Source organism: Metopolophium dirhodum, chromosome 4 (genome assembly GCF_019925205.1).
Source record: "Metopolophium dirhodum isolate CAU chromosome 4, ASM1992520v1, whole genome shotgun sequence".
Classification (NCBI taxonomy): Eukaryota; Metazoa; Arthropoda; class Insecta; order Hemiptera; family Aphididae; genus Metopolophium; species Metopolophium dirhodum.
This window is the reverse complement of record NC_083563.1, coordinates 14,600,568-14,614,040: the sequence shown is the minus strand read 5'-3', so window position 1 is coordinate 14,614,040 and position 13,473 is coordinate 14,600,568. Positions and strand designations below refer to the sequence as shown.

At 28.2% G+C, this 13,473-nt stretch overlaps 1 protein-coding gene across 1 annotated transcript; it reads left to right on the top strand.

Annotated features, from left to right (window-relative positions):
- The first annotated feature begins 2,071 nt into the window (after positions 1–2,071).
- On the top strand, positions 2,072–12,239 carry LOC132943247 (heme peroxidase 2). The gene is made up of 20 exons (XM_061012138.1): positions 2,072–2,300; positions 4,974–5,149; positions 5,223–5,372; positions 5,442–5,577; positions 5,639–5,837; positions 5,906–6,095; positions 6,161–6,293; positions 6,380–6,658; positions 6,781–6,992; positions 7,059–7,197; positions 7,325–7,596; positions 7,663–7,836; positions 7,896–8,282; positions 8,349–8,603; positions 8,704–8,876; positions 8,962–9,115; positions 9,177–9,438; positions 9,499–9,645; positions 9,956–10,109; positions 10,190–12,239. Exons 1-20 carry the CDS (start codon positions 2,272–2,274, stop codon positions 10,517–10,519), a joined length of 3,951 nt encoding a protein of 1,316 aa, XP_060868121.1. The 5' UTR covers positions 2,072–2,271; the 3' UTR covers positions 10,520–12,239.
- The last annotated feature ends 1,234 nt before the right edge of the window (positions 12,240–13,473 follow it).

The window sequence follows — 13,473 nt, the reverse complement described above, 5'->3', positions numbered from 1 at the left end:
ATGTTATGTAAATTAATTGGTAAACGGCTACTCCCGCATACATTTATAAATAAAATGTATTTAAAAACAAAAATAAAACCTCGTCAGATAATATTATGTTTGCTGTTTAAATATAATTATCCGAGTTGTATAAATGTAGTACTATTTTTCCGTACAATTTTGCATACATTAAAAATCGTTTTCACTTTTAAATAATACTTCATAATATACGTATATCACTAACTAGGAAAGAGATTTGATTTAATTCCATTATATATTTCTACAACTAAAAAAAGCAAGTCTTATATTTTATTTAATTATTTTTGGGATTTCTGAGATCTCTTCATAATAATGTATAAAACGTTTATTTACATAATGTTCCTGTAATAATCAACTACCTAATTCATAATATTTTATACTATGATAATTTCATTTGACTATTTGAGTGAAGAATTTGAGGTTCACTGACAGCTGGACTCTCGGGTTTTATATGCAAATATCACAATTTAATTATTGCACTGGTCGTTGAATATTTTATGGGAGAAAATAATTGACACGAGGTATAATGAATAAATGTCATAACTTTACACTCACGATAGGAAACAAACAATTTTTTCTTATTTCCACTTTTAATAAACAGGTCTGACAAACCTATAACTTTGTTAGAACTTATATTTTATTTATTATATTCCATCATCTTATGTTTAATGTTTCGTATAATTGCTTGGGCATCAATATCCTTGACGAACGTATTGGTAGTAGCAGGTGGTTGGTAATGGTACCTACCTATGTAGGTAATAATATTATACCTAATTGTTGCCTAACAAAACAAAAGTATGGTCTTGTCATTTAACAAATGCTTAACCATTTGATTTTCAAATTATTAAAATAATTTTATGGCAGTCTTGAAGTTATATTCAAGCACAATTATCTATCTATAATCGTGTCTTTAACTAAGTAAAATAACTATAATAACCGTTTTTGAAAAATGATAGCAATGCGGAGTGATGAGATTTAATATGCATTATACATTAATTGTACAACTATAATATACCTACGATATAAGTATGGCCGTATAGATAAGTACCCATAACATATTTTACGATTTAATAACTTATCGAGTGTGTAGATAAGTACATATTTTAGTAATTTATATACTAATTTATTTTTGAGTTTGAGGTTATACGTTTCAGCCTTTCTGGTATCTACCTATAGCTATATACAATATATAATATACGTAGCCACATATAGGTACCTATCCATATTGTTAATTGATTTAAAAGTTAAGACCTAAAAGATAAACCTTGAGAAAAAAAAACAAGGAATAGGTAAGATTAAAAGATTATTAATTTCAATATTTAAAAATATTTTCAGAAAAATCAACTTCATTATTCTTATAGTGGTGCAATAATAATATTAATATATAATACGTTAGGATCTCATAATAGTCGTTGTTAAAATAATTATTATACCCAAGAGAAGTAAAATAAATTACATTCGGATTGGGGTCTAAAATGGCAAAATCACAATACATTATAAGAACTGAATAAAGATAATAATTTGATAATTGTGTATTAAAATGCTTTTTTTCCACAATCATAATTTATTGATTATCTAACACTAACATCGTCGAAAAAATATTATATTACCTATAAGAATACAAAATAATAGGTAGGCTCTAGTATATGTTTTCATAATTTCAGAGGAAAACATCATAATTACACAATTACTCCTTTTGTATAATATTATAATATATTTTACGACATTATGTTACTAAAAATAATATTTCTGATTAATATTGCTGTATGCTTGTATTTTATATTTTTTTTCAAAAAATTATAACAATTTGTCGATTATTTGCTGACGTATACCTCTGTCACAGCGTATGACACTATGACGCGTATTGAATATTAATTATTAATATTAAAAATACAGTTTATTCCACGCTCCTTTTTTCGTCGTTTTGTTATCCAATAACAAACGATAGGGAAAGTAGTATTACACTTCGCGTTTAACAGTGAAAAGTAGGAGGACATGTTGGTGGACAAGGGCGTTCTTCGTCTGCGAATCTGTACGTATAGTGAAGAGTGATAGTATTAGTTTGTGATTTGTGAGCTCTCGTAACGGCGGTTAATTCGGAGGAATAATATAATGATGTGCTAGCTACGTATTGTCTGACTTACTGAGTCAAATCGTTTTGTTTTTACTCTGTATTATATATATATTTATATTATAAATATAATTAATAAAAGTTGATTAATCAAAACCACGACTAGAGGAAAATACACAAACATGGAGTTTCTGAAATCGCTACGGTTGAGGTAAGACCACAGACCACAGTAATTAATAATTATACCTAATAACAATATACACAGTACCTATGCCTTTTTAAAAAAAAATATGCCCACTATTTCTTAAATTTATTAATTTGTACACATAGTACTTACACAATAATTATCCAAAGCTATCAACCATAGGTATCAAACAGTGTTCTGTTTAAAACGACTTACATTTTTTTTTTTTTATCAAAACAAAAATCATTAACACGTGTACTTATACAATACACCTAAAGTTTGTTAAGACAATATTTAATTGTTGTATCTAGGAACTATTTTGACATTTTTATTAATTTAAATTAAATATTATAGTATATATTTTATTACTTATGTGTTATGAAAATCAAAAAACAACATAGTATATATTTTATATTATAAATAATTTTTCATCTAATTTATTAAAATATTATGTAGTCTATTTTTGTATCAACATATTGTTGGTATGTATAGTACAATAATTACAATTTTAGAATTATTATAAAAATAGCTACAACTTATTAGGGATAGTTTATTTATACATTAGTAAGATTTTAATAATGTTTACCTACATAATATATATTATAATACAAATTGGTAAATTAAAAAAATAACGTATTTTTTTTTTTTTTACAATTATTCAACACCATTATTGTGATCAATTTTTTTAAAGTACATAATATCATAACTTCTTTGAGTAAGACCACGTGATAAATAAACATGTTTTTTCTTAAAATATGTCAGTAGCTTTAGGAAATATGAATAATCAAAACTTTCTACAATGCATGATACGTGTTACGTTATAGATGTTATGTAAATATTTGGGTGAGGTACTTGTGCACATTTTTCTAGGTGAAGTTGGTAATGTGGGATGAATAACATTTTTAAATATTATAATTACAAAATTGTCACTAACTATGTTACATATCTAAAATCATGAACATATTTTTTTAATTGATTTTGATTGTGTACATTTTAAATTTTAATGTTTATATATATATTATTGTCATCACAAATCTTCGTTTAAAAAATAATACATGTAATGAGTATTGTTGATTGCTATAATTTTTTTGTTTAGGAGTTCTAAAATTATGTAAAAAAAATAAATTTTGATTTTTATCTCGTGTAGTTTGAACATGCAAAAATATTGTATTCGACATAATCAAAAAATTAGGATACAATATAGTACACATCGCTGTTCCCTAACTTTATTGTAATAATAAACATGAGTAGGAAACGGTATACGTTTTTTATTCGCTCATATTGTCAAGTAAGTGCAGAAAATTGGTTTTTTTTATTGATTTATTGAGCGAAAATAAACATTGGCAACTCAGGCCATTACATAGTAGACACTACTTCTTACATTATGGTATTATACTATTATCATTGATTAGAATCATAGTATTTATAATCAATGGTACCTATTATGAATAAATGTATATTATTACAATATTTTTTATTTTTAAATATGTTTATAAAAATTAGTTTGTTTGAGAAAATTGATTAAGTTTAGGTTATGTTATGATTGGGTCCAATAGTGCAGTGTCAGAATATTGGTTGTTATAGTTGTAAAATGTTTTAAATTATGCCGTTAGGGTAGCGTTACATTACGTAAAATAATAAATAATGATATCTCATGTAAAATTCCTAATATCAAAATATTTCGTCCAATGATAATGTTGCACATAGAAAAGGTGACTTCGTTCGATTTATTTAGTCGTAAAAAGCAAGAAAAGAAATTATTGTAAAATACTTAATACTTAATTTTGATATTTAAAAACTCAATTTAATTGTATGTCTAATAATTATTAATCAAATTCATAAGACGCATACAAATTGTTAGACAATATATTAGTTTTAAATTAGTTCATATGAAATTTAAAATAAATCTTTAACCAAAGAATAAATAACATTTTACACATATTCTAATTGGTTTATCTAAATGTTAAACAGCGAAAAACTAAAAACGATAAAAGTTCATTCTCGTTTAATTTTAAATATATTTAGCACGTGTTCTATTTTTTATGAATTATTATATATAATATAACATTAGAGGCTTTTCAAACAATTTGAGTCACATTTGTTATTATATGTAGGTACTTATCAATATACTTCCTCATTCCTAGAAAAAGTATGAGCATAGTAAGATTTCTTCAACTTATTATTTTTTTACTAATGTAAGAATATGTTTAGTAATATAAATCTATTGAAATACAAAACAGAGGAAAATCATATATCTGTAAAAATTCAAGTAATTTAAAGCTTGATATATTTGAATAAGCTATATATTTATTATACGTATATACCTATAATTTACCTACTATTACTGATGTACCCTGCAGGCAGCTATATCACACGACAGCTGTCACACATATAGGATACATACATATACCTACGTCTCAGCGTGATACTATTATACACTCAATGACACTGAAATTAATTAGATAATTGAAATTCTTACAGTAGCATAATAGTTATAAAAAGTACACAATACTATTCATTTGTCTCTAAATATATTACATTTTGCTTTAAAAATCAGTTAACAGAAAAAAATATTAAATACATTTTTTGTAGTGAAAGTGATATTAGAATTCATAGTTCAACTTCTTGCTCGTTTTTACACATATACAATCAACACAATCGTAATGTTGATTTCTAAAAAAATAATATTAATTTAATTAGGTTGTTCCTGATGCTGGGAGCAAGTATTATATTTATTACAACTGCAAGTTGTTCCGTTGATGAAAAATGCGCAGTGAGTAAGTACAGGAACGCTGACGGACGATGCAATAACGTCCATCGACCGAATTGGGGCAAACGGAACTCACCGTTTCTTCAATTTCCATCGGAAGTTCAAAGTAATGTCATTGCGTATACCTGATTGTTTAAAACGAAATGTGTGCTCAATTATTATTGTTTGTGATTTTTAAGATGAATCGTATTCGACTAAATGGCCTGAAGCTTCGGATGTGGCAGAAATATTAAGTAGGTCTTTTATAGCTGGCAATAAACATTTGACTGTTATGTCGGGGATGTGGGCCGATTTTATTAGGTTGGATATAGCCATGGAAAATATAACTGGTAAACAGATTGAATACATCAAATAATTGTGCTATAACATTTATAATATTAGTATTTTAAAATGTTTAGACAGTGCAGTATTTTTGAACGCTGCGACTAGTTTCTTAGATGCATCTCCGATATACAATAGTGTTTCTTGTGAAGCATCCACCATGAAAGTCACTAAAACTGAATCGGGACATCTAAAAAAGACTCCGTGTTCTAGGTTTGTTTATATAAATTATAAACAAAAATATGCATATATATTTTAATTAGTTTTATTTTAGTTCTACGTCCCAAAACTCCGATTATTCGACAACAATTCACAATTTATTAATATTGGAACATAATCGTCTAGTGGAAAAATTGAGGGATGTCAATCCAGGATGGTCAAACAATACGCTTTTTGAAGAAGCTAAACGAATAACAATTGCTCAATTGCAACACATCACGTATTACGAATTTATTCCCAATGTCGTTGGACACGTGAGTAATTTTTTGATCGATCGACTATTAATTCAATTTTAAGTGTTGTGAGAACTTAATTTTGGCAGGCAATGATGAATGAATGGAATCTAAATCCATTAAAACATGGATATTACTCAGGTTATTCAAGTTCTAATCAACCTGGTACTATGCAAAGCGTATATGCAACGGTTTTACCCATGTTGCCATCAATTATATTCGATAAATACAATCAAAACAATTTAGGCGATATCGAAAACTACAGTTTGCCAAAAAAAAGTGAACGATAATGTTAAATATATTTTATAATGAACACAATAATTAATTTTGCATACAATTAATAGATATCGAGATGCTGTTGAATTTGGGTAGACAAATGAAAATCCCTGGTTATAAGGTATGGAAAAATGTTTGTTCAAGTGGATCATTAGAATCCGATGATCAAGGTGTAGATAAAATTAATAAAACATTATACAGGTATATTAAAAATCCATATTTATTACTATATTTTATATAGTGATCTGATTATTCCATTTTACTTATAGTGTGAATATTTTTAATAGAACTTACAGTGAAATAGATTTGCTATCTGGAGGTTTACTAGAAACACCATTGAAGGGAGCCGTTTTTGGTAAAACATTTTCTTGTTTACTCGCAAATCAATTTTCTATAATCAAGAATAGTGATCGATTTTGGTATGAGAACGATTTTCCACCATCTACGTATAGCAAAAGTCAATTGCAAGAGATTAGACAAAGCACATTGGCTGGAATTATTTGTGAAAACTTTGAAGACGTAACGATGATACAACCGAAAGCATTTATTGATCGAGATGATTATTTGTAATTTTTTTCATTTAATAAATAGATGCATAATATATCTTTATTTATCTTATTTTTTTTTATCCTATTTTATTAGTTTTTGTAGCATAAACACGTGTCTAACTTTTATTATTTACTTTTAGAAATCATCCAATAAATTGTGACCAACATTCTAAACTAGATATTTACCAATGGAAAGATAATTCAGTGATCGGTAACGACCAAATGACAGTTAATAAAACGGAACAAGATTCTGAACAGATTAACAATCAAATTCTAGTAAGAGAAGCGTGGAGAAAGGCCGAAGATGACGTTAGCAGAAGAAAGCAAACTGAATTTCTGTTATGGTCAAAAAGTATGTTAATATTATATTATATATTATAAAATTGAAATTAATGTATTATTTATATTTTATTTATAGAAGGAGGAGTAGACCCAAAGTCTCCTCTTGGAACAGCTGCTGCATTTAGTAAAGCAAGTAAATCATCATTAATATTGGCAAATAACTCACTATTATTTGAATACGCTTCAAAAGAAATATTGAAATCATTAGATAAACGGTTAGTTTATATATATATATAATATAAATATATATTTATAATATACAAATTAAAATTATATTTATATACCTAATTATTATTATTAAATATCAAATGTTCATACATATTTTTCATGCCTGTGTTTTAGACGTCGTCGTCGTCAAGTCTTGGACAGTATTGGTGATCCATTATTTAGCTTAAATTCTTTAGGACATAACTTCTTCGATACCTTGCAATTTACTGAACTTTATACTCCACCGATACATTTCAGTGACGGTGAATGTCCTATTGAAACACATCCTTGTGACGCGCATAATCCATATAGATCATTTAGTGGCTACTGTAATAATTTAAATAATCCAAATTTTGGTAAAGCATTGACGACTTTTCAACGTTTAATGCCAGCTGCTTATGAAAATGGTAAATCTCAACAAATTTATTTTAATATAATATAATATATAATTGATAAACGATATATTTCTTTAGGAATAAATCATCCAAGAGTGACATCCGTGACTGGTGTACCATTACCATCTGCTCGATTAGTGAGTGCTATGTCTCATCCAGATATCAGTCATTTACACGGCCGTTACACGCTAATGCTTATGCAATTCGCTCAGATCTTAGATCATGACATAACATTTACACCAGTTCACAAAGGTAAACGTCTCTTCTAGTGTTATTATGATTATTCTAAAAATACGATTGCAACTTTTTAGGATATTTCTCTTCTATACCCGACTGCCGATCATGTGATAGTCCTATAACAGTTCACCCTGAATGCATGCCGATACAAATACCCGATGGTGATCCGTTTTATCCAAATGTAAATCCATCTACTGGTGTTAGAATGTGTTTACCGTTTATGAGATCTCTACCAGGTCAACAACGTATGGGTCCTAGAGACCAAACCAATCAAAATTCTGCGTACTTGGATCTGTCCAGCGTTTATGGTTCAGATTCATGTATGGCTAAAGACCTTAGAGCATTTCACATTGGAAAGCTGAATGTTACAGTACATCACATACCATTGAGAAAAGATTTAATGCCTCAATCGTCTTTACATCCAGAATGTAAATCTTCATCTGGCTACTGTTTTATAGGAGGTTTGTTAAGCATGTATATTAAATTATGGGTTATTATTATTTATTAATTATATTTGTATATTTCAGGTGATGGTCGAGTGAGTGAACAAGCTGGGTTAACTTCACTCCACACAATATTTATGAGAGAACACAATCGTATTGCCGAAGTTTTACACAGACTTAATCCACACTGGAATGACGAAATAATATATCAAAATACAAGAAAAATATTTACAGCAACTTATCAGCAAATTGTATACAACGAATTCTTGCCACGTATCTTAGGTTGGGATGCTGTGGATAAATATGATTTGAGACTTTCTTCAGCTGGATATTACAAAAGTAGTTTTTTTATAATGATTATTATAAAATATATAATCGCATAATCTACCTATCACTAAAACGATGCTATTAAAATATTACTATTTAAATAATTTTTAAGGCTATTCTCCCGATTGTCATCCGGGACCTTTTACTGAATTTGCCGTAGCCGCTTTTCGAATAGGTCATAGCTTATTAAGGCCTCATATTCCTAGAATGTCACCGTCATACCATCCTCTGGAACCAGCATTGTTATTGAGAGATGTATTTTTCAATCCTGACGTAATTTATAGGGTTAGTTTTAGTTTTCAATTGTGTACATTAAGATTACTTATATTTATTTTATTTATTATTATTGTACTCGCTATTTTTATTTTAGGACCAAATGGTTGATGAGATAGTAAGAGGTCAAGTGAGCACACCTATGGAAAATTTAGATCAATTTATTACTGGTGAAATTACTAATCATTTGTTTGAAAACGTGAAAGTACCACATTCTGGACAAGATTTACCCGCTTTAAATATTCAAAGAGGTAAATAATATTAACAATAAAAAAACATTTTAAACATAAACATTATAATTGAAATTCTCAGGACGTGATCATGGTATACCATCATATAACTCATTTAGAGCAAGATGTGGTCTTCGACGTGCAAATACTTGGGAAGATTTGACAAGAGAACTGTCTCCAGAAGTTATTGTCAGGTTTAAAACAATATATGCCAGTCCAGACGATATTGACTTATTTCCTGGAGGTTTAAGTGAATATCCAGTGAAAGGTGGCCTCGTGGGGCCAACTTTTGCATGCATCATAGGCTTACAATTCAGACACCTGAAACAGTGTGATCGTTTTTGGTAATTTTTTCGGATTGAATCAGTTTTTGCTATATGATTTAAAATTTATTTTTTTCACAGGTTTGAATCTGATAACCCATTGTTTAGATTTTCTGAAGCTCAACTTGCAGAAATCCGAAAAGCAACATTAGCTAAAATATTATGTGAAAATATGGATGTACCCAGTGATTTGCAAAAGGCAGCATTTGATCAACCAAATGATTACCTGTAAGTAAAAATAGCATTATTATTATACTAAATATAATTAAATATACAATGTCTGTTTCATTTTTTAATTTGTACGATATGGTTTTATAAGCCTTGAAATAAATATTTAAGGGAATATCGAATTATTTTATGTAATTGTTTTTCATCGTTTTGTTTCGCCATTAATTTCTTAACTTGTGGTTTTCAACATTTACAATATAATATATTTTCTTAGCGGTTTCTTTACATTTTTAACTAAATAAAAATTATCTTAATCACAATTCACAATAAAATGTTTCTAAACATGATTTTTCTTTTAATTTAATTTAAGAAACCCACGTCTTCCTTGTCCAGTCTTACCAACAATCGACTTAACGCTTTGGAAAGATAATCAACAATCTTGCAATATTAACGGCCATATTGTTGCAGTTGGTGAATCACATTTGCCTTCACCTTGTACTAGCTGTATTTGTACATCTGAAGGTGTAAGTATTCATTCATTTTTATTATATTGTATTTTCAAATATTCATAATATTATCATATATTTTTAAAATCTATTTCTAGTCTAACTGTGCTTCATTAAGAGTAACTGATTGTGGTCGCTTGATGAATGAAGTCGGGATTGATAAAATGATGCGAGATGATGTTTGTGCTGCACAATGTTCTGGATTTGTTGAACAAAGTTTGCTGAGCAAAGACCCGCTGATATTATCATCTAGACCAGATGTGCCCTCATTTTTAATCCCTCCAGAAAGGGGTTCAAGGTTTTTAGAAGAAGTAGATTTATTACCACCTCCTCATACATTAAGACCTCGACCATTTAGAAGGTTAAAGGGTAGAAGAAGGCCGTTTAGGAAAAATTTTCAATTTCCTGACGAATCAATAATTATTTAATTTGAAAATATTGTTAATTTAGTTAATAATCATTCACGTTTTATCAATTGCATAATATTCCCAAGAAATTGAGACATCTATTTTTATATGCATACTTTATAAATTCAACTATTCAAATAGTTTCACAATTTTATTTGAATCAATCGAATAATTTGTGTGGTGTATACAAATAAATAAAAAAGGGTTTTATCATAAGCACAAACATACTAAATAATTAACGATTCATTATAAATAATGCCATACTTGAATAGGAATAAAATAAATATATGTGTAATTAAGTTTTTTTTAAATTATGCATATTAGTTGTAAGTAATTTTGTTTAAAAATAATTGCTCTATAGTACCTACTTGAAAATCAGAAAACGCTTAGTCAAGACTGTTAGTACATCGTCTAGTTCGTTTTTTTTTTTTGTATAACGAGATGCATTAAGATATAAAACAAATAAGTACTCACATTTTCTTATGAACTAAAAAGTAAAAAATAATGTTTTTCTTTTATAGTTTCAAAGTATAGTTTTCACCAAAATCATATTATATCATAAATATTAATACGCTTTTAGTTTTTAAATTTTGATTTGTATTACTTATAATTATAAATGTAAATGTAAAAATGTATCTTGTATAAAGTATGTAGGTATTAAATATGTAGGTACTTACTTAAATTTAAATGCGTACTCTGCCAACTTTTTGTGTTTATACAAAATTATATATTACAATTATTACAATAATGAATAATATAATATTATTATGAAAAGTTAAAGTTGGCAGTAAAGACCCTTTAACAATACTTCAAATCTAATTACTATCTACTAAGTATAATTTATTGTCCCTATATTATGTCTATTTGACTCATGAATTATGTACATATAAATTAATAAATATTAATTCAATACATTTAACTCAATTTTATTGATGGTATACGTTTTTAATATTTTATTTTTATTTTATTAATTCACACATTTTGGCACTCATTTTAACTTACAAACAGCAAATGAATTCAAATAATTTTTTTTTAAATTAAATCCTAATTTAATATTTTTATTGAATGTATACACTTCTTAATAGATTTAAAAACAAAAAAATACTAAGTAGTTAAAAAAAACTATAGCAGTGGGTATAAATAATCTCTGAGCCATACTCATTTGAGCCATACTAGCTAGTAATAACTAATAAGAGTATTGAGTGCTATACTTTTGGAAATTTTTATTTAACATATTTAATATTTATAAAATATATGTACAAATGCAGTATTAGTATGGCCATAGAAGCTTAGAGGATAAATAAAAAAGGATAACTAATACAAACAGTACTTAGGAGATTTAAAAGAAATATAATTTCTAAAAATGATCTGATGATTTAACTTCACATAAAAATGTAAATTGTATTTATTTCTATATAAGTAAAAAATATTTTTTCATAATACATAACCATATACCTATGTATTTAATAATAAAACCATTATAACATAAAATATCTAAAAATAAAAAATTAATTATGTATTTTTTATACTAACAAATACCTATGTATAAATGTGACTATAGCTGTTATTGTTATAGCTTATATATGTTTATACTGATAGATCAAAGTGCTAATATTAAATGTAACTAGTAATTTAATTATGATTATATTGTATATAGTACGAATGTATGATATTTATTTTTATTTTATCTTTTTGTTCAAAATGTTGTCATATTATAAAATAATAAAAGTTTATTATTGCATTTCTTCTAATGATTATTGTTTATTACCTTGATAAAATGGTCCCTTGATCCTTGTCAGGGGCGGACTTGCCATTTTTCCGTCCCTAGGCATTACAACACTAGCGCTCCGTACATTGGCGTGCTCCCATGTTTAATATTTAATATTGTAATTGATGTTTTCTTATAGGTAGCCAGGTAGGTACTGTTTAAGGTGGTGAGCACCCTAGTCTCTATAATCGTAATCGATTAGCAGATTTCTGATCGTCGCAATGTTTATTTTTGTTAATTACTTTATCAAGACGTCTGATTTCCAGAATTAATTCCAGTATTCTAAGAATAAACTAGTTTGGTGTCCGCGCGTCCGCGCATACTTATTGTGGTGCCGGGTACGTGGTGAGTTCCATTCAATATCAAATAATTATTGCTAAGGACTGTGCGAGCTGTTCCCCACTAAGCTAGCAGAGCGGCTATTTACCATGTACCGGCGGCCCGAGACAGTATATTTGACTGCCTTGGCTGGCGTTTTGCGCATGCACCATACACAATATCGTATGTGTTTACGCCGCACACCCGGTATACCACCTCCCATGCATTAACATAGACAACGCCGGCAACTGCCTCGTCGAGTGTCGATGTCGAACTTTTAGTGGTGGCGGCGCGCGCCGGTCGTAGGATTAAACTCAAACGGCAATGTCATTATTATAGCTTATAAATTAAAACGTTACTGGGACGTGATTTCGTGAGCCATTCTCCAGTTTCATGCAAGTTATATACAAAAAAAAATTAATAAAAAATATAAATTTAGGTAAACATAATTTTGAAATTATGAAAAAGTAAAAAGTAAAAATTAACTAAAAAATTGCGCCCCAAAAAATATTGCGCCCTAGGCACGTGCCTTGGTGGCCTATGGGTAAATCCGCCCCTGGTCTTAGTGCGCCTACATATATATATAAGTGAATATACTATTATTTTAAGATGTTATCTTCTACATATTAAACACACTATACAGTCTCAGTCTCTCAGATGACGGAAATCGCAGCAGATAATCGTTCGAACTACTGCGGAAGAATCAGCTTTAGGCGTCACACAATATTAATAGCCCATATTATACATATCATATATATCTATATAGGTACTTCTTTTTTTTAAATACTGTTTAGGTTATACGACATTGTATTTAGAAACCACCTTCACTATAGTGTTATTATTATTATTATTATTATTATTATCATCGTACATCATCTCAGCCGAGGAA

Bases quoted from the DNA above. Each gene is read 5' to 3' on its own strand.
- LOC132943247 (XM_061012138.1), top strand. From the start codon at position 2,272: ATGGAGTTTCTGAAATCGCTACGGTTGAG. The intron at 8,604-8,703 runs GTAGTTTTTTTA...ATAATTTTTAAG, and splicing joins TTCAGCTGGATATTACAAAA to GCTATTCTCCCGATTGTCAT. The intron at 9,439-9,498 runs GTAATTTTTTCG...TTTTTTTCACAG, and splicing joins AAACAGTGTGATCGTTTTTG to GTTTGAATCTGATAACCCAT.